This window comes from Perognathus longimembris, chromosome 5, assembly GCF_023159225.1.
Source record: "Perognathus longimembris pacificus isolate PPM17 chromosome 5, ASM2315922v1, whole genome shotgun sequence".
NCBI lineage: Eukaryota > Metazoa > Chordata > Mammalia > Rodentia > Heteromyidae > Perognathus > Perognathus longimembris.
Genome location: NC_063165.1, coordinates 22,913,368 through 22,936,577, shown reverse-complemented (window position 1 = coordinate 22,936,577; position 23,210 = coordinate 22,913,368). Strand labels below are relative to the sequence as shown.

The 23,210-nt window shown below is 34.5% G+C and overlaps 1 protein-coding gene across 1 annotated transcript in view; it reads left to right on the top strand.

Moving 5' to 3' along the window:
- Gbe1 (1,4-alpha-glucan branching enzyme 1) overlaps positions 1 to 23,210 on the top strand; it is a 224,410-nt gene that overhangs the window by 177,281 nt on the left and 23,919 nt on the right. The window contains exons 13-14 of the mRNA XM_048346430.1: positions 12,438 to 12,622; positions 14,427 to 14,557. Of these exons, the coding sequence (XP_048202387.1) occupies positions 12,438 to 12,622; positions 14,427 to 14,557 (316 nt within the window). The remainder of the gene's footprint in view (positions 1 to 12,437; positions 12,623 to 14,426; positions 14,558 to 23,210) is intronic.

The following is a 23,210-nucleotide window of genomic DNA, read 5'->3' as shown; positions in this document are numbered from 1 at the left end:
ATTTTAAAAGCATTTTCTTTATGAGTAAAACAATTATTATACAAATGAGCACAGTATATTGGATTCTATTTCTTAAGCAGGGTATTGATTACTAAAGAAATTTTGGCTATACCCAGAGCCAATTTTTTTGTGAGTAGCACAGTATTAATAATATTTTATAAGGGATATTTTGACTTGGAGATATTAAGTGGAAAAACAAATACAATTATTATAACCAAGATAGAAAAGGTGACTTTTAAATAAAGTTTACTAATTTTCAGGAAATTTCCTACTTTCTGAATTCCATTATAATTTTTTTTCTATCAAAGTTTATTGTCATTGATTATATGAAACTTAAGATTCTTTTGTTTTAGCCCTGGTGTTAATTAAAAAGTAAAATGTCTTTATGTATATAGTGTATCCCAATCAATTTTATCCATCACCTCCGTCCTCCTTGTGTATATTTTCATATACACAGAATATTTCAACCATTTTTCTCTTCATTCACGCTCCCTGTTAAGCCAAACCCCTTCTTCTCACATCCAATGTATACCCCCTTAATGGAGCCTGAATTCCTAACTCCCTATTTGATCAACAGCTCTCATTGAAATTCTTTATTCTACACTCATATTTAGTTTTAATGTATTACCAAATTTTTCATCCTTCATTTTCTTTTACTGTTTATTTTTCTTTTCCCTTTTCCCCCCTTCCCTTAGTCTCTAGTGAGATTCATGTTATGGGTATGTACATACATATGCACATGTGCATGCATATGTCTGCGTGTGTACAGTACATGTTGGTGGTTATATAAATCTTCTAAGTATAGTTTTCATATGTGAGAGGGAACATATTTGGCTTTTTGAGTTTGGCTTATCTCATTTAAGAGGATATCCTAATTTTTTCCATTTTCCTGAAAATAAAATTATTCTTCTTCTGCATAGCTGTGCAGTTTTCCATTGCGTGCACGTGTGCACGCAAACATGCATGCTTATTACCATTTTTTTAATCCATATGATTTGGGGCACCTTAAGTGAGCCACTGTTTCTCTATTTTCAGTAGTACTACAGTAAGCATAAGTATGTAGATATCTTTCTTTAATGTGTATTTACTCTCCTTTTGAAAGATGCTCAATTTTAATATGGCACAGTTGTGGGGGGGTAATTTTGGTTTCATTAGGAACCTCAGTACTGATTTCTAAAGTGGTTGCACTAATCTCTTCTCCCACAAACAGTATAGGAAGATTCCTTTCTGAACTCTTCAACAGCACTTGCTCTTGTTTGCTTTCTTGACCAATGCTATTCTAACTGAGGTGAGATCTAAGCCCAGAAGTCCTGATTTCTTTTGTTAGTAGCATAATTATTACATTCATTTTTACTCTTTCTTCCTTTTTCTTGTTTGTCAAAGTGATCCAATACTTATTTCAGCATTTTTATTCATAATTGTATTTTTCCCATTGCCTTATACTCTGAAGTAACTATGTGTACATATGGATTTATTTAAGCATTTTAAAGTTTACAACCATTTGGAGTACATACAAACATTCAGAGTAGTAACTTATTTTACCATGATTTTTGTTTTGAGGCAATTTAAAGTAGTTAAGCTTTGCATTGTATTTGTATACTACTTTTTTTGAATGGTAACTCCTTTGTAAAACTTCATAAAGGTAAAATTTAAATTAATTAAATAAAAAGGGTAGAATTTGGAGCCTCTCTAATCCTGTCATGTTTCTGGCTGCTTATCTTTCCAGCCCTATCATTTCTCGGAAGTTGTCTAATGTTTCTGCACCTCACCTACATTATGTGAAAATGGTGTTTACATTCCTGTTCACTTGTAAAAATTAAGACATATGCTCAGTAAAGAATTCAAAATAATACCCTGCATTTAATAAGTTCTCCATCAGTGTGGTGTCTTACTGGATTACTTGTAAAATCTACAGCACTGGAAACTGCATTTTAACTGACAAACTAATACTGAAAACTCTTACCTTTTATATTTTTTTATATACAGATTTCTCCAGTTCTCTGGCACTTAATTTTTCCATTTCCTAATTTTTATTTTAAATATGTTTATCAACTTGGAAACAAGACAAATTTGTAGTCAGAAAATTATGTAATAGAATTTTAGCTAAATATTCATTTAATAAGGATTTCTTTCTTAGTGTTTCTACTCTACATTCCAACTATTCCTGTAAGATTTTATTTAATGGCTCTCAGGAATAACTTTAAAGTAAGTATGTATATATTACCAGATGTTAGTCTAGAATGTCTGCCAAGTTATGAATATTTAGATATTCATGAATCTTGACATCTGTCATTTGAAATGTTTAAAGTCTCCTTTTCCCCCAAATACCTGACACATTTAATGATCCTTTGTAAAGTTTTGAGAAGTTTGAGGACAAGCTTGATGAAGAATTTTTCATATTCATTCATATTTTAGTGTTCATGAGACTCAAATAACTCTCACGCCATAATACTGAGTGCTTATTTTACTTTTTTTTGTATAATTAAAATGTCTTGATTTTTTTACTCTTTAGGCATGCTGTTAAATTTATTTCCAAGCAGCTTTATTTATCTTGTTGAAATTTTAATATATGTATTCATTTTAAATTAAGTACTTATTAATTAAACAAGTAAGATACTTGCCGTGTGAGATCATATTTCATTTTTTTTTTGTTCTTGCATTCAGATACTTTAAAAACTGAACAATGGAAGTGAGTGTGTTTATCATACACTTTCACATTTGGCACACATACCTTACATTCATTTAACTATGTATATCCATGTACAAAATAGTTCTCTGTAGAAAGAAACAGAACAAAATTGAGAGTCTCCATTGCCTACATAGTAGAGCTTAGAATTCCATACCTCAGTGAGGAAGGAAGAGACAGGAAACATGATTATCATTTCTCTTTGAAAGAATCTACGTTAACCAATCCTATACCATACATCACAAGGCAACACTTAAAGATGGAGCCATAAAGGCAGTTAGAAAATATTGTTTGTTTGTTTTAGAAATTAGTTTACCTAGGTAAAAAGAATTACCTTTGATGATAGGAAAGTTATGTCTCATTCATAGGCAATGACAGAAGTTTGTTTTTTCTAAAAAAAAATTATTGTCAAGGTGATGTACAGAGGGGTTACATTAACAGAAACACTTTCTCAAAAAACAGCCAGAGGCTCAGCTAGGTAGGAATAGGGGGTAGAAGGCTGGCCATCTGAGGCCAGCTTTGCCTCAGAACATGAGACCATACCTTAAAAATTAAGCAGAAAGGGCTGCACTTACAGCTCTAGTGGTATAGGGTGCTTCCATGTTGAGTGAAATGATCTGAATTTAAATCCTATTAGTACTAGTGTGGAATCTTTCTATCCATGACCTATTCACAGGTAAAATACATATATGTTTGTGATTGTGTTTGGGTGTGTATCTGTAAAATTGTTTAACAAGCTTACCCTCCATCTTTGTCCCAGGCAATTTCACCTACTCTCACAATTATGTTTCTTGAGGTCATGCCATTGTCTGGTACACAAAGCTCTATGATTTTTATGACTGAAAGGTTGATAGAGATACAATTTGCAGCTGTGCTCCTCTCCTGGGTTACACTGCCTCTGGATGCCTTAGCCTTGTGTGAATGTGGAGGATGTCTATTCAGCCCTCTCCTCCTCTACCATGATTTGTTGTGTTAACTCTCACTCATCTTTAGACCTTATTTGAACCCACTCATCACACCCATGTTTTAGGAAGAAGTTCCTCTTTGTAGTTATCAATTCCATTTTCTTCCTTGTTAGATTATGGGATCTATAGAAAATCATGGTGATATATGATCATCATATATATGATGTATATGATACACATAAGAAAATTTAATTATTTTATACTGTATTATGATGGAGCACATTACTAATATATTGGCTCATGGGGTGTAGAATGCATGCTTGATTCATTTTAAAGGAAGCATGAGATTTGGAAAACTCTGTTTGAGAAATCAGAAAACAAACTATTTGTTCATAGAAATACAAAGTATTTAGAAATACTGAGTTGAGAGAAATAAGTGTTGAAAGTTTTGATGGGGATTTGTTTGGTTTTAGTCCTCTGAAGACTATTGTTTCGTGGTTCAACATCATGGCAGAATGCCTAAATTTAAGTGCTTGCCAAGTGTTCCCTATAACCTTCACATCTCCTTCCGTATATATCAATCCATCTCTAGATAAGTTACAATGTGTAACACAATATAAAGGCTGTTGTTGCAGTAATAATTGGTATATGCCATATTGTTTAGGAATTTGTGGCAAAAGGGAAAAGAAAATATTTCCATATGCAGTAGAAAGTATGTAGAACTGATTGAGATCCAGCTATTTCAGGCCTAACTACATGTACAGGGTGACAGAAGCCAGCCATGCTGTGAGGGCAAGGAGAGACCGAGGGGCTCTGTGAAGGGCAAGAGTGCTATTTCTGCCCATCTTTTTCAAGCTCAATGTGGAACAAATTCAAATTTTGCTTTTTGAAACTTTCTGGTTGGATCTATCCAGGAGATGGAACTTGCAGATTGTAAGAGTCAACTGAAGTGGGTTGTGTGAATGTGTATATGTGTGTGCTCATGTGTGTGAGTGTATATGCATTTCAACAAGGGGTGTAAGTTGTGTCCTTGCAGTCAAGGGGGACAGCAAAAAAGATGATGTCAGAACTTCCATATTGAAGAGGGAAACATCCATCCTTAAAATAAAAAATATTTGAGTCCGATTTAGCAGCAGCATGTTGGAACTCATTGTGAAGAAAGAATAGTGAACATAAACAGGTAACTGCTCCCACAACCACTCCGACTGATCAGGATCAAAGAGAGGTGTTGACAGCTGCAACTTCATTTATTTTTTAAAGGAAAGTCACAGGGCCCTGATTTAGAAAAGTATTTTATACTTTGCCCTACTCTTTGGAGAATGAAGGACAACCTGAAAGACCTAAACCAAAAAAAGCACATGACTTTAGAATACAAGCTTCCTTTTAAAAATTAGTCTTTAGTACACTTGAGCTGAATAGAAGCGCCAGTTATTTTTTATGTTCTCATTAAACTGTAGTTTAATTTCATGTATACATAAACTTGAGAAAAACAAAGACTTATATAACTTCCACAGCATGGAAGCTCAGATAGACTTTAATTAATTTCTAGTTAAAATTAGTATGCATTACAGTTTAGAGAAACAAAATACACAAACCCACTAATCAAAATGTTCAGCTAACAGAGCTGAGGCTTTTTCATTAGTTATATTGTCTTGAAATTCATCACTGTACCAGCTGGCTTCTTGTCAATTTATAGTTTGGACCTTTACATCAAACAGCAAAAAAATTAATTACAGGAAAAGGAGTCCCAATAGGAATTTTGTGCTTGGAGGTTTTTCACAATTAACTAGACATGAATGGAGCTGTGTACAGAGGAAATGGAAAGGGAATGAAGGAACTTAGTAGAATTTCTAGAATCATTAATTAACTCTCAGTGTTAGTCACCTGCTTCCCTGATTTTGTTTTAAAGTTTTTCAGCCAAACCTTTCAGCCTTCTCATTTCTGGAAGCAGTCTGGTCTGTGCTATATTGAATGCAGTGAATCATGGCACAAACTGAATTTTCTTACAAAATGTCCCAAATGACAGCTAAAAATCACTCTCACCACTTACATTACTGATCACAATCATAATTTCATGAGAAGAAAGATCATGCTTTGATGATTAGTGCCTGCTCACTTGTAATGCATGCTTTAGACACACAAGTATTGTTCTCAGTTCTCACAGCCATAGTCCCTGTGTGCTGTGGTTAGTTCAATGTCACATTTCTAAGCCTCTTATCTGTTGAATAAACATTTCAAAGGTGTGTAAAATGCTCCCCCAAAAGTTCCTTCATACTTTTAACCTTTTCATAGAGGTTCTTTGACAATCTCTCAGATGCATAGGAAATGTGAAGAAAACATTTCTACCTCAGAAAAATGCACATATGATCACACATAGGACATTTGCCAACAAATGGCTGGGAATCACTAGGAATTCTTTTACTGTACTTCTTGCATACATGTTTCAGTTTTTGAAGAAATGATCACCTATATTATATATACATGTATAGATCATATATCATCAATAACTTAGAAGCATATTTTACTTTAAGTTAAAATGTGGGATCAGATCAGGTTATTCCCAGTCTACTGTAATATGGAGGTCAGATCTGGCCAGCGCCATCATTGGCTGTTGAGGAGTGTCAGATTGACTCCATCTCAGATTAAAGAGAACAGAAGCTGACTCCCGTCTTCACTAAGATCTCCTCAGCCCTATCCAGGGAAATTCCCCTTCGCTGTGATAAGATTGTGTAAACTGCTTCACCACCTGAGTGGAAAGCTCAAGGTTAAACCTGTGCCCTCCCATGAGTAGGCATATCCACTTACATCATGTGAGCCTCGCCAAATCCATGCGCCAAGCCAAACTAAAATTATAGGTTGGTTCATTACCATGAGACAGATTGTAACTCCATTGGCCACCTGTGTGTGACCTGGGATGCTCTGTAAGTGTTGTAACCTCATTGGCCACCCGCATGTGGCAGGCTTGACCATGTGGTATTTGCCTTTATAACCTGACCCGAGCATGGCCCAGGGTGCACAGCGGTCCCAGCTCCCTAGTCTGGGCTGCGGCCCTGGCCAGCCAGCCTGCTTTCCACGGTTGCAGTTCTAGCTCCCGAGTCTGGGCCCTGACCCTCGCCGGTCAGTATACTTTTTACTTCCCCAATAAATCCATCTTTGTACTTGAGACTTGTCTCTGAGTGGTGGACTCTTGGAGGGATGGGGGATCCCCCCCTCCCTCAGACCCCATTACCTTGTGGTCCCCTCTCTTGGGGGGGAACCCCATTACATCTAGCAAATTATCTGTACTAAAACAAATTTTTTACCTTGGCCCAAACCTAAATCCATTTAGACTTATATCCATTTGTGTGTGCCTGTGTCTGCATGTGTTTGTATGTGCCTTTCATGGGTCTTGAACTCAAGGTTTTGTTGTTCAAGGCTAGTTCTCTATCACTTGAGCCATGAGGTCCACTTCTGCTCTTTGGTAGTTAATTGGAGATAAAAGTGTCAGAGGCTTTCTTACCTTTCTTCTCCTAATTGTGATCTTCAGATCCAGCCTCCTCAGTAGCTAGGATTAAAGGTAGGTCGGTATGTGTTTTCTTCACCAGAAAAGTGTAAGGTCCACCCCTGGGAGGGCTCCATGCAATTGCCCCCCACCTGTTTGTCTGTGGGCAGTACCTGAGTTACCTGGGTAACTGACACACCTGGAGGCAGTTACCTCCTCCTTCTCTGAGGTCATATCCAATCCACCTGGCCTTATCTCATCCAGCTCAACACAGTCCCTGCTCTCTTTCCTTTTCGCTCCTTCTCTTGCTGTTTTCTTTCCTTTTCCCTTCTTTTTCCCCTCTATCTCCCCACACCTCTATTTTATGTTGGCTAGCCATTTGCTTCCCCTCCAATAAACTCCTTTCTGCCTGAATCATGTGGTGGTTTTCCTTTCTGGTGAACCTTACAAAAAGAACCTTTAGTGTGTGTGTCGGGGGCGGGTGGGGGGTTGGTGTCCAATTGGGGCTTAAATTATTTAGGGTTTAAGTACCATCCTTGATCTTTTATTCCAGACTTCTGCTCTAACACTTGAGCCAAATCTTCATTTGTAGCTTTTTGGTTTTTAATTGGAGATGAGTCTCCTGTCCTTACTGGCTTTGTATCATGATCTTCAGATCTCAGACTCCTACATAGTTACAATTACAAGCATGACCTATGGGTATTCAGAAAGGACTCATTTATCCAGCTGCTCTTCAGTTATATGCTAATTTTGTGAGTATTTTTCTATACTGACATTCTGCACATTTCTAAGTAATTTGTAGATCAAAGCCAACAAGAACATTTTTAACTTTAAAAAATGTTTTATTTCTTTTTAATGATAGTATTTTTCTTTAGGTTTGTGAGTTGTGAGCTGGGTATTGTACTAACATCCCTTTTCCAGTTGTTGTTAATTTTTTTTTCTTTTCTTTTTCTATGTACATCATAAGTAGCTCATTGTTATTCCAAGGTCACCTTGAAAGACTTTCTTTGATTTGCTTCCTTTTATTCAATACTTGTGTTTACAATTTTTAACCAAAAGTGAAATCCAGTTATGTTTGTCCACTTTAAACTTAATTTGCCCCTGGTCAACTCATTTACAACAGAGATAACATTCAAAAACCACCCAGTACATACAGTCTTTTGTCTGCAATCACTGATAAAATTTTCAGTATTTTTCTTGTATGCAGGTTTCCATGTGTTTTAGTTTTAAAAGAAGTTTCTCTAGGAAAAGATTTTTTTCTTTTAGGAAATCTAAATGAGTCTAATAAATGTAAATAAATGATTCTCTAATAAAACAGTTTCATCATATCTTGACTTTAATAGATGTATTTTCCTAGCTTTGAAACTTAATTTTATTTTACATTATCACAAAATTATATGTATTATGATATCATTTTTAGCAATTTGAACTGCTAACATGGTGGTTTTGAATCCATTGGGATTTGAACACTTAAGCCACATTTAATACCCCTTTTGCTTTAGATAGTTAGCATTTTTACCCAGGGCTAGCCTTAGACCAAGAGCCTCTTATCCATGGGATTACACACATTGTAAAAAAAAAATAGCACTTTAAAATGATTTGCAAGTCTGTTTTAGTAGATATAACCATTTCTGTTCAGACTGTTGTCACTTAGAAATTTTAGCTTTAATATAACTCATCTGATGCTTTCTAGGACCTTCTTTTCTGAGTGTCATGATGAATGGGACAGTATAGCATAGAAGCCACCATACATGCATTCAATACATCTAAATGTATAGAATTGCTAGCCCATCACCCATGTCACCTGATTTGAATTTGCAAGAGGTTTTTGAAACTTGATATTCTATTTCCCAGGTAAGGAATCTGACAGCTGAAATTAATGACCTATATTCATGTCCCTAATAAGTAGCTCAAATGGAATTAAACCTAAGTTTCACAGACCTGGAAATCTATGTCCACGGACCACGTGTTGTATAACCACCCTTGGAAATAAAGAAATTTCAAGTTTTTACACTTGTGTGTTTTTTCAGAGTGAAGTCTTCAGCTCATGTATTTTCAGAATACATGGGGAAGTATATATATGTGTGTGTGTGTGTGTGTGTGTGTGTGTATACATGTATATATATATATCCCATATATCATATATTTCATATGTATGCACACATACATACATATAAACATACATATCCACATATGTCTGCCTGAGACTCTCTAGAGTTAGTGGAACAGGAATGAAGCATGTCTATTAATTATTCTGGTGTTTAATATAGACTGAAAAGTATGATCTGTACCATTTTGCTCCTATATTAAAGAGTTGGTAATATAATAAGATCTTCATATACATGTGTTTGTTGCATTTGACCAGTTTTAATTTGTGTCCTACCCTGCTAACAGTTGCTCCTCAGCACTAATATTATAATTTATCACCTTTCTGCCCACAGTTCCCAGGCATGCTTCCAGAGGCCCGCTTTCTTCTTGTGGGTTTGTCTGCCTTTATTTACAGAGGGCTTACAAATTACTCTTGCTCTTGACCTGAATTTCTCTCCTGAATTACAATACTTGTTTTTTTTTTCTTTTTCTTTTTATACTTTTACTCTCAATCCCTGAATGCCTGTAAGCATCTTAACGTGTACTAAACCTAACAATGACTTCATTATCTTCTCATACCAAACTTTCTCGGTCACCTTTTTTCCCCAGAGCACTTAGTCTGAACATTACTCAGTGTCCCTGATTCAAAACTTCAGAATTTCACCTAATGTCCCTTTTCCTCTCTGTCACGATGTTTTGTTCTTTGTCTCTCAAAAATGCTTTGTATTAATGTTCGTTTTATCATTCTTACTGCAGTTGATTACAGCTAGTAGATTCTATACCATCTTATCTACCATTCAACATTATGTAATACCCATTATCTATTGTACTCAACCAAACATTTTTTTTAATGAAGGAAATTTTACTTTTGGGGGCCACAGAATAAGGAGAAGTTGATTGAAAGATCTCAGGAATAAGCTTCATCAACCAAGCATTTTAGTAACAGACACATGTGATCTTCCATTCTTCTACTTGAAATTGGTTTTATTCCCCTATTGCCTATGATAGAAGGACCAAAGTATACAAGACTCTTCCTGCTTTGACTTCATCCTGTCTGTCTTCCCTCTTCCCAGTACAAATCCTGTTGTGTGACTAATCTGAACTCTTCACTGTGTATCACCTTTCTCTCCATCCTTTTTGTGCCATTTACTGAATTAATATGGAATCTCTCCTACACAAGGAAAGGTTGCTTATTGTTCTTAGCACTATTTCTGTTGCATTTACTTCTGAGCAAGTCAGTGTGTTTTTTTTTAGTAATTTAAAAATCAGATTACCAACACAAGACCAACTGTGTTTATAGTTTTAACTACTTGCTATGTTGTTTCCTTTGTGTCTCTGCTTCTTCATTAAATAATAATACTGGTATGAAAGTGATATCTACATCATTGTTGATAAAAACAGAAGAAATAAATTCATATGAAGTGCTTACCATAGTGCTTACATTAATATATAAGAGATTCATAAAGTTGTAACTTTCTCCTCTGCGATGATGATTATGGTGGATGTCACACCCTTCACAGGAAGCGTGAAAGATTTTTTTATTAATACTAGAATCAATCCTCAAAACCATGACTAGTACAAAAAAAAAGTATTTTCCCATAGAAAGCCTGAATATAGTCTGCGATTTAATATTCCTTAGTTATCCCAAATCCACTATTTGAAATCCCACTTGTAGTTGGTTAAGGGTTTGGATATGCCGTTGTCCCACATTCACTAAAGAATGTGCTCTGGCTGTAATTCTGGATGTACATGATTCTCCCTGCTGAATGGCTGATAGAACAAGGTGTTTTGGAGATATATCTTGGGCTGATAAAGCTCAAGTCCCAAGCAGGACTCATAAATATAGCAGACCAGAGCTACTAATGTCAATTTAAGGCATGCTAAATTAATGAAGATCTGAGAGGCAGAAATCCGGAGATCTTCTCTGTTGTACTATGTACAACATCCTCAGGAAAACTTTAGTTGACTGAAATAATAGAATTTAGTAAAATGTTTGCAGATGCCTTATTTTTATGGAATTGCTACCAGGTTTGGGTTGCCACACTGTCTTTTTTTTGTGTGTGTGATGATGTGGCCCTGTAAAATTAAATGTAAGTTGCAGTGCTTCTTGACAAAGTTTTTACTATTTGAAGTCTCTGTAGTAAATCATTTGGAATTAAATCCTAGCTTATTAGGATTTATTTAGTAGAACGTTAATATACTATTTTCTTTGAAGTAGGAAGTGTAGATAATACAAAACACATTAATATGTTGATTTGGGAATACATATTACTAAAAATATGAATAAATTCATCCTCAGAATTTTGCCCTGAAAAATGAGTGAAAAAGAACCAAGCAGCTCTGTAATATAAATGCATTGGTTATGTAGGTTTTCACTTCTGAGACAGATTTGTAGTTGTGGCAATTACAGTATTATTATAGTGGCACATGAAGGTACAGTTAAATTCGTTACTAAATAGGGACAACCAAAAAGGGACACTCAAATCAGATTGAAATACTATGTATTTATTATTTATTATTAGGTATCTATTTTTTAATTTATTGTAACTCTAGGTCTAATCATTTAATGAGAAATAATATTTTCATACAATTTAAAATATGACATATATGAAATGATGAAAAATAGATATTAAAAGAAAATAGAAAAGCATATCAATATGGATTGGGTTTCTTTAACACCTAAAATATACAATATTTGCCTAAAGACGGGTAAAAAACATGATTATTTTAATCACACAAAGTAAATTTTAATGCTTATTTACTACTGAGTATTATATATGTGAGGTTGGACAAATCCCATAACTTCCCAGAGCTTTGAATTTCCCATCTGTGAAATGAATATAGTGGAGAGTTCCTTCAAGGATCAAAAATTAATGGTATGTACGAAGCCAGTGGAAAATGTAAAGCATAGTTACTGGTTGCAGAGGTTACAGAGATGGAAATTTCAGAAGTTCCTCTGAGATCTCCTAGATTATTTCAGAGATGAGGTAAGTGTGATAGATATAATTGTCCTTAATGCACATGAGGAAACAGAACTGTTTGATGAGGAATGAGTTTTCAGGGTAAAGCTGGACCTATTGGCTTCAGAATCCAAATGTACTTTGTAGACAGAACCATTATGGTTTTGAAGGTCTTTACATGTTTCACAGTGTATAGTGATATTTTATACTCTAATTATAAGGATTTTCAAATCATATGTCATGGTGTTACCTTGACATGAAATACTGATATTTTGGATGATAATTAACACTTTTTTGGGTGTTCTTGTTTGATACAGGAAATGAATTTGGGCATCCTGAATGGTTAGACTTCCCGAGGAAAGGAAATAATGAGAGTTACCATTATGCCAGAAGACAGTTTCATTTAACTGATGACGACCTTCTTCGCTATAAACTCCTAAATAACTTTGACAGGGATATGAATAGATTAGAAGAAAGATGTGGCTGGCTTTCAGCTCCACAGGTAAGCTCTTTACTCTAAAAGTGATGTTTTAGTCACCAAGGCTGGGCATGCTTAGAATGACAATCGCTTTAAATCTATATGCAGATCTCCCAGGCAATGCTTTGTTATTCAGAGTGTGGTTCACTGTAACATACTTCAGGTTGTCAAAACATGCCACTGAAATCTCTCCAGTAGATAATGGAAATCTGAAACAGAATGCCCTGTTTACTTTTCTGGTTAGTTTGCTCTTGTTGTTTAAATTTAGTATTTTTATTTCAATTGGTTAAAATAAATTGCAAAAGCTCCCACTGGGACCCATTTTGGAGATTGTGGTGTAAATATCTTAATTATTTTGACTGTTTTTCCTTATATAAATAATTATACTGTCATAAAGAGACTACTTGGACAACATGTAGGTTTCTTTATTATTTTCTTTCCCTTCTTATTGGTCTCTAACTTGTCATTTCAATTTGATGCCATTATACCTGTGTGTTGTTTGTATTTTTCATGAGTCTGAATCTCCTTTGGAATTAAAGTCTGAGTTTTCAATAAGTTTTAGAAATTGTAATTAACAGGTGCAAATTTTATTCAGGTCTTTTTTTTCCTGTTGCACAAATTAGCATATAGTACGTGTTAGTTATAATTCATTTACTTTATATTGCTGCTGTTTGAAATGACTATTGATGTGTTTTTACACTAGTGTCTGTGTTTTGTTTTTCTGATGACTGAACAAAGGTACTTATATATTCAGTAAGATTGGCTACATGACACCACTGCCCTAATCACATTTATTAGTAATGCCATCTCCAAGAAAATGAGCAAAATGATGCTTCTTTTCAGTAGAAATGGTGTTGAATACCAACAGACACACTGTTTACTCTAGTGCCAAGTTCCCGTTTCTAAATCACCAAGAGTGACACTGCTGCTCTGGCTGCATGCAAGTGCTGTCTGTGCTGGAGGTAGACCAGGAGACTGTTGGAAAAGCAGAGGCTACTGCTAGCCTACTGCAGATATGTGATATTTCACATAAGAAGGGTACAACCATAACTTCTTTCCAGACCTTGTTGTTTTGAGAACAGAAACCCCCCCCAACATTTTAATGGGCTTTAGTTTGCCCATGATTCTGATTACGTGATGTAAAAAGTTAGGATTTTTAGAATAACTATAATTTCAGAACCTAGATATAGTAACATTATATTAAATTTTGAAAAGTAATATTTTATGGACCTTAACGTAATATTCTAGGGATTTAAAATATTCCTAAGGAACATGCACTAATATGTAGGTATAATACAAATGAATACTTGACATACAGTGTGGATTCTGTACTTGTACTTAAAACCTAAGCCACAGCACTAATCTGTGCTTCCTTTGAGATTAGCAAGTGGCTAGTGAGCTGTTTTATATGCTTTAAGCAATTGTTGGCATTGGCCTATGTCTAGATGGCAAAAGTATAGCATGTTAAAAATACAAATTTCTGGGGCTGGGGATATAGCCTAGTGGCAAGAGTACCTGCCTCGGATACACGAGGCCCTAGGTTCGATTCCCCAGCACCACATATACAGAAAACGGCCAGAAGCGGTGCTGTGGCTCAAGTGGCAGAGTGCTAGCCTTGAGCGGGAAGAAGCCAGGGACAGTGCTCAGGCCCTGAGTCCAAGGCCCACGACTGGCCAAAAAAAAAAAAAAAAAAAATACAAATTTCTGGAACTTTTAAATTTTATTTTATTCTCAGCATTGAACAAGATTATTAAGAAAAAAATAGGGACTTTTCCACAATAGCTGCCTTTCAGCGTTATTTAAAGGTGACATATGTTAATCGTTCCAGGCCTATGTAAGTGAAAAGCATGAAGGCAATAAGGTCATCACTTTTGAGAGAGCAAGTCTTCTTTTCATTTTCAACTTCCACCCAAGCAAGAGCTACACTGATTACCGGGTTGGAACGGCATTGCCAGGAAAATATCCTTTTTATTGAAGTGAAAAGGGCTATTTGAATTCAGTTTTTTATTATATTGGGGGATAAGAAAAACGAACATTGATCTTGCTTTCTTCTGAAAAATGAGGAGCTTCAAATAGTTAATTGATAAAACTTATCTCACTTATACTGAATTATTCCTGAGCTATATTCTGAGACTAGAAAGTATCATTATGAACATTTTTAGAAAGTACCGTTCTTGGTCGTTTGTCTTTATGAAAACATTTCATAAGTTGTCACTGAGAATCATCTTCCTTTTCTCCACTTAATGGGAAAGATCAGATTGTACTTGGAAAGATGGAATCCATTTCCTATCTCTTAAGATATAGAAAATGGCCATCTTTAAAAGCCTTAGTGAGTAAAGAGGCAGGTCAGGGGAGCTTGATGTGAGCAACCAAAGTAGTTAGGAGGATGTTTTTGATGTCTGCCTATATTCGTTTGTTTCATTTATTTCCTAATATTAGTAGGAATCCTTTCACTGAATGCCTGAGTGTCCGCCCTGTGTATAAGGACAGGAATGTGCTTGGCATATACAATTATAGCAGGAATTCTAAGTTTGAAAAGTGTTGCGAAGCAAAAGTATAAAACAGACTTTTAAGACGTAAACTCTTACTGGTTGCATGAAAACTAATGGCAGCTTCAAGATTTAGCAACATTTTAGCCCAGAAATAATTTGCTTCTCCTCTGAAGCTCCAAAAATTACTGACATCTGACACTTGATCAAAATGCCTGGCAGCAGCATGAAGTCCTGTATAGTCTAAGATACAATAAAAGAAAATCTTTGTTCAGTAGATAATGCAAAAAGAACAATGTGTTTCTCACTTAAAAACAATGCTAAGTAGGAGTGACTATGGCACTTGACAATATAGAGTTCCCTAGTTCATTCTTTCTTCCTTCCTGTTATGATGTCTGTCAGTGGTATCTTATGTTGATGCATGTTATAAGACAACAGTAGGATTTTAAGTGTTACCTACTTCTATATAAAATAAAACAGTTTTTTTGTGTCTTTTCAAGAACACGTGACAAGAAAAATAGAGAAAGAGGGATAATCTGATACTAAGTGAAATAATTTTAAGCCTGGACATAGCATTTGAGTAGAACAAATTTAGCAGGTCATTGCAGTGGCTGAAGAGCATAGATTAACCATGGATGGAGAATGGACAGTACAAAACTAGGCACTGGTGTCTCAGGCCTGTAATACTGTGTACTCAGGAGGCTGAGATCTGAGGATCATGGTTTGAAGCCAGCCAGCCAGGCAAGATAAAGTAGAGTAAAAAGTATATTAGTTCTACTAGAAACTCACTTTGTGCATTCAAAGAAAACAAACCTTAAGTTTTCCTTTGAATGTCCTAGTGTATTGTTATTTCTCTGTTATTCTTTAGCCAATGAATAATTTAGGTCTGATTTCCAAATTTAACACTGAGTGTGAACATGCAATAAATATATTGTTTTACATGTAAATAGAGAAGGTAAAGATAACTATTGTAGGAAAGTTTTTTTTTTTTTTTTTCCTAATATGTTGCGTTTATATCATCTTCCCTTCTTTCAACTTCTTTTTCTTTTTTGGCCAGTCCTGGGCCTTGGACTCAGGGCCTGAGCACTGTCCCTGGCTTCCTTTTGCTCAAGGCTAGCACTCTGCCACTTGAGCCACAGCGCCACTTGTGGCCGTTTTCTGTATATGTGGTGCTGGGGAATGGAACCCAGGGCCTCATGTATATGAGGCAAGCTCTCTTGCCACTAGGCCATATCCCCAGCCTTCTTTCAACTTCTTGTTGTTCCACTTTTAGATTTAAGAGTTGTTTTCTTATTGGCTGTTTGTTGCTTCTTTATCTTTATTATTGTTAGTGTTTAAGTTGTTGTACAAAACACTTGTCATGGCCAGAAGCGGCGCTGTGACTCAAGTGGCAGAGTGCTAGCCTTGAGCGGGAAGAAGCCAGGGACAGTGCTCAGGCCCTGAGTCCAAGGCCCAGGACTGGCCAAAAAACAAAACAAAACAAAACAAACAAAACACTTGTCATTTAACAAACCACTTTATTATAAATACATTTTAATGTCACCCTTTCATTATTCTCCCCCATCTCTCCCAACTCCAGCCCTTCCTTCCATTTTCTTAATTTTGTAGGATATTCATTGAATTTTATAGCTTTATTCCCTTCTCTTTCTCTCCTCCTTTGTGTGTCCCTCTTCCCTTGACCCCATCCTCCACCATTTGAGAACGCCTTTCCTGGTAATCATTTCATTAGACTGTCAGTTACCTTTTCTAAGGAATTATACTATTTGAATTCTTACCTGAAAATATAATAATTAGAATAATACACTTGTGTACACTTGCATATAGCCCCAAAGTATTTATTAGCACATTTATAAATTAGTTCTAGCTTCACCATATGAGAGAAAACATTTATCCTTTGTCTCCCTGGGCCTGACGTACTTCACTTTACATGATTTTTATTATTACAGCTAGAATGTTACAAGTCTCATTCCTTTTTAAAATTATCTTTTTTTATTTTTATTTTCTTCCCTCCAAATTATTTTTAGCTCATGATTATACAATGACTTTAGATCTACAAAGTATTTTTTTTTTAGATTAGTGATTTTGTACTGTATTTTCTGAATACCAAAGTATTCTCTAATTTACCTATTCAAAGTACTGAGAAAGTAAATTTAATACTGATTTTCACTGTGAAGAATCCACAGTGGAAAGATTGCATGTATTAATCAAGGAAAGAAATTCATCAAATTTTTAATACCCAGGAAAGCAGGATCTAGTGCCAGAACAAATTTAAAGTTTCTAGAGAAGTCATTTGAACTTTTTTCTGTCATGATGAAATATATACCTGCTGTAGGTAACCTTTCTGAATTCTTGAGCAGGATCAGTTTTTGAACCTGTGTATCAAATGGCAAGGCATCAACTTTCTCTCAGATCTGCGGAGACTAGATGGTGGCTGTCGTCTCCGGAAACTGTTGTAAAAAGAGCTGTTTGGAGGTAATGCCAGGCTAGGTAGAAGAAACACTTTAGGCTTGCTTTCAGCTATCTTCAAAATAATATGACCATGCTTGAAAAATTGAAAAGCCAGTCTAACTTTATCAACTGGATTTTGGACTTGGTTCTTATGGTGACTACTAAAACTTAATACTGTATCTACAAAGGAACCTGTGGCTAAGGTTTTTTGGGGAAAAATACAGCAGCAAAAACATTTTACTTATATTCTGTCTACTGATTGTCTCTAGCTAGTAACTTCAGTACAGTAATCACCTATGCTTTTCAACAGAGTAGCAATGTACTCATGCAGAGCTGAAATCTAAATGTACTTGGCAAATAGGCAGATTTTACATTTCATGGTTAGAAAGTTAGAATGCATCTTTCTGATGTGTTATATTTGCTTGTCATTTCACATTGTTTAGCTGAAAAGAAAGAAGCACAATGCCCTTTATATCATCTGAATCATCATATCTCCTTATTTTCAACTCTTCGTCTAAAACACTATCAAATCAATATTCCAAACTGAAAACTGCAAGCTCCCTAAGGAAAAAAATTTCTTCTTATAATCCATTTTGAGTAAAGTAAGTGATGATGCCATATTTTAAGTGATACAAAGGTAATGTGGGTACTTGGTACCTCTTGTGAAGGCTTCTGTTTGTTAATTATCTTCATTAACTAGTTAGTTTAAGGTGATCAACCATGCTATAGAAGTTTGTATAATCCTTATGTAAAAGACCAGACCAAAGCCTGTAAGTCCTTGAGTCTTTCCCTCCAGTGCTTGTTGTTGCAAGTCAAGCAATGTAGCATCTTACAAGGCCCCCATTACACCATGATGCATCTTTCTGTCTCTTGCCACTTGGCATCTGTGCTTAGGTGTGGTCACAGTAGTGATATTATTAGCCATTTATTTCTGTAATGGTTACAATTATTTTGATGTAATTCTATGGGAAAGGGAGCATTAGAATAAAATCCATGTCACAGGCAAGCTAGTCCTTAGTCATTTAACCTCTCTCACTACCTCACCATCTACACAAAATCTTTCAAATAATTTTTCTTTTATTCTATTACCATCTTCTAAAACAAAATATTTAAAAGCAAAATATACATATTCAGGTCAACTATTGTGGGTTTTTTTTCTGTGTTCTAGAGTGAAATATCAATTTATCATGGCTGTATATTTCAAGTCAAACTGCTGCATCTTAGTTTATTGGATATCATTCAATTTAAGCTGAACACCTCATAGTTTATTCATATGTTACATGACTTGGTGTTTATAGATTACTAACAGTGTTAGAGTATAAACAACAGAACTATCATGTTTTAAGGAATGTGTCTGGATGCTATTGCAAGGAGCGGACTTGATAGTGAAATGCCAGCCCCCTTTCCAAATGGCATTTCAAACTGTCAGTATTGAAATATGAAGAAGAGCATGCACAAATGACACAACAAATGTACAAATGCATGCCAAAATATTGTAAACCTAAAAGAAAAGATGAGAACATAGCTGGATTGGACCTGGATTGGACCAGTTTAATTTTCATTAAATTGCGGTGTCATAGTTTTTTTTAATGTAAATACAGTCTCTGCATTTTACAACCTATACACAGAGTTTCTAATAAGGAAATAAATTCATTTGGATGATTCCCAGGGTGTGATTGCTGAAGGCAGAGATGTTCATATGACTTGCTTGGTTTAGAGAAGACATGGAAGTATAAGTTATTCTAATAAAATACTGTGTATATTAGAATTTTTACTTAAGCAAAAATGAAAACAAAGAACTAATGAATCTACATTTTTGTCAAGATTATATGGTATATATGGATTTTAGAATCTAGATTGTAGTTTCTATGTTTCCAGCTTATAGATACTTGGTAAAAACAAAAGTAAAGATAAAAGATTTCCTCATGAGAGTTTTACACAGTGACTTTGAAAAGATGCAAGCCCATTTCTCTCTCTTTTGAGTGCATATGTGTGTCCCTTTGTGTTTTCTCCAACTTTATGATGTTTTATGTGATCAGAGAGAGATAATCCTACCAAAAATTTTGTAGGTTCTTTTGTTCGCATAGATTTAATACACATACACACATTTATGTGTGTATGTATATGTATACGTGTGTGATTATTGTGTACGGATATTTCTACACACACACTCTGAATTCCATAATGGTATATAAATATGTATTATTCTATGTTTAGTGTTAACTCATATGATCCATCTAAGTACATATATATTTTACACACATTCATTGTCAAGGGACAATACATAGAACAGTGGGAAGCCCTTTTATGCCAAGGGATAATTATAACTTTATGTGCCTTACACAATTATCAGTACTAGTAAATACTCACAGACAGCCAATGGGAAGCATAGGAATAGGATATGTGCCTATTGTAGAACATACCATATAGGTTTATAGGTTTTTATGGCCTGGAGACCCAAAGTCTCCCCTTTAAATTGCTCCCCCTGCTTTAAAATTTTACTTTGGGGTGTTTTAGATTATATTTCATTGTTAACTAATTCAAAAACTGTCCTTGATTCAATGACACTGACATTATTTACCTTTATTTTACTGTTTAGAAGTTTGATGTGTTTCACAAAGAAAAAGTGTTTTTGTTTAAAATACTAAAATTGTAATAACCCTTTTATGGCTTAGTGGTATGGTGAAAAGTGGATTTAGCTTTTATTTGCTTTGAATAGTCACTGCAATGTTGTGGAGTATTCAGAAACATTTTTATTTTGGGGAAATTCATACCTCAGTTGTGGAAGACAGTCTTCTTGTTTTATAAATTATTTAAACAACAACTCAGTCAAAACTTGGGTCATCCATTTCTTTTCTTTTGAAAGGATAAAGAAATCAGAAATACACTTTAATTTAAAAAACACTACCTACTCATTTCACAATAGTATCATTAATGAGGGAAAATATTTAGGCCTTTATCATAACTATAGCACCGTGAACAATGCATATAAAAGCCATGGTAATTCTATAAATGTAGTTTCTCTCAGCCTAATGATGGAGCAATGCTTTATTAAGTCCCATTAATAAAAATTAATTTGTTTAATTAATTATACTCCATTTTGTAGTTATATGTCATCAACTCTTGAATAAGAACAATGTGTAGACATTACTAAGTAAAATCATTTAATTAATGTATAAGTCAATGAAGTGTAGACATACTACATTTTATTGGCAGGAAATTAAGTATTTGATTCTGTAGTATCCCTTGAAATAGAAAATTGTTGTAGTTGTCCATAAAATTATAAACAGTACTGTGATTTTTTCCCCTTTTTTATTATTTTGTAAAATAGTTTTCCCTTTCCAATCTGCCCCACCAACAGCTAAGGAAAACAAGCAACAAAATTAGATAATTTACTTTGCTGATAATATTTACTTGATATTCTGATATTTTGATATTTGATTATTTTCTAGATTATTTTTTACCCTAATACCTCCCAATAGTTCATACAGCTTCTCGAGCCTTTATAAGTATTGCTTCCTGTTTCTCTACTAGTGAACAGAGGAATTTGTAAATATAGAAAAATGGTGTTGTCCTTCCTAGGATAATGGTTAAGAGAATGTGCTCTAGAATATTATCTTTCCTTTATTCACTTTCATCTCCACCACGCACTGAAAGCAAGGTTACTTACTGAGTTTTAATTTGCATTTCCCTAATAACTGATAATACCTTTTCACACAAATGCAAAGTGGGGTATTTGTATTTATTATTTGAAAAAAAAAACTCTATTCAAGTCTTTTACCGATTTAAAAAATGGATTATTTTGGTTTTGTGCTGTTGACTGATAAAAGTTTCTTACATATTTAGGATGTGAGGTACATAATATTTTTGTCTGGTTTGCATTGAGTTTTTGCAAGTGTCTTAAGGCAGTGCCTACTTTCATTCTGGCTTTCTTCACATCATTTATTGAACAGACACTTTTCTCCACTGTAATATCTTTTGTCAAAGACCATATATGTGGTCTTATTTCTGGGCTCACTTGTTTGTTCCTCTATCCATATCACTATCTACATAGAGTTATAGACATAGTCTATAGACTATATCTATGTATAGATATAGATATTTGGGGGCTTATTTCTGGACTTTCTACTTTGTTCCTTTGGCATATATATTTATATAATTGTATATACTTATAGCTTATATACATATGTATATATATATATGTTTATGCCCACATTGTATTGATTACAATTGCTTAATGATAAAAGTCAGCTACTATGATGCCTCTAATTCTGTTCTTCCTAATGCTTCAAACCTAGTTCTCTTGTAGTTTTATATGTATTTCATGATTTTTTTTTCATTTTAATATAAATTAACAGTGAAGCTTTGTTAAAACATTTAATATGCTTTTGTTGGGCACTGATGACCCACACGTGTAATCTGAGCTATTTAGGAGGCTGAGAGATCTGAAGATTGTAAGTTGAGGCCAGCTCAGCCAGGAAAGCCCATGTCCAATTAACCACCAGAAAACTGGAATTGGTGCTGTGGTTTAGAGCGGTAAGCAAAACGAGGCAAGGGACAACAAAAAAACCTTTTTTTAAGCCATTCATTAACATTAATAAATATTACTAAAAATTTGCCCCAGTCCCTTAAAAATTTATTATTAAATTGAGAGTTATTTCAAATTGACACATATGTTTAATTACTGGAAAGTATCAAAAGGTATTTTCATATTATACTATTCTATTATAAATCTATTTATAAAATACATAAAATCTTAGTGGCTGAGTTAAACTTTATTGAAAATGAAATGACACAAATTTAAAATGAGGTCAGTTTTGTTTACCCAAAATAGCAATGAATTATTTCCTCAAGTTTAGAGGGGAAAAATCATGTACAAATTAAAATTTTAAACCCAAGAAATAGCATGCAAAATTAAAAAATCCATCAGATATTCACAAATATATAAGATAGTCATCTGAGTCCTACATCACAGCAAAAACAAGAAACTTTATAGATATTTGTTTCAATAAAGACATGCAAAATTTGTATGTTAAAAGTTGATAGCTATAGAATTTGCTGCAGCTGCATTGGAATGTGAAATCATATTTAGTTTTTAAGTTAAGATGTTCAGAATTGGATATACCAGAAATACAATCCTTCCCAGAGCTTTCAAGAACATTTTTGTTTTTAAAAGTTTAAATTAAAAGTTCATTTAAGCTGCTGATGTTTTTGTGCACTATCTGATTAAACTTTAATGTAAAAAGGAAATTAAACAACAGGAAAAGCCTTAGATATTAGTGAAAAAAGATGTAAGAAAAGAAAATACAAATAAACAGTACAAAGGGAAAAAAGGTTTTTCATCTCTTGAGTCAATAGTTTATGTGGTACAGGGCTTGAGATAATCAAAGTTGCAGCACTAATAACTTGAGCATTTTCCATGCTGCATACTGTGATAAACACTCCAAGAAGATTGCTTCAGTTAATCCGTGAAACAACTCTCTGATATATGACCTCATTTTCAAAGGAGAAACTGAGCCCCAACAAAATTAAGTAACTTTTCAGAGATTGTTTGTAATTAGCAGAACTGGAATCAGGAAACAGTTGTTGGACCCCAAATCTCATGGATGTGCCCAGCATTGTTTTGGGGTACAATCTCTTATCCCTGTCTGTCTGCCTGGAATGGTTGAATGTAA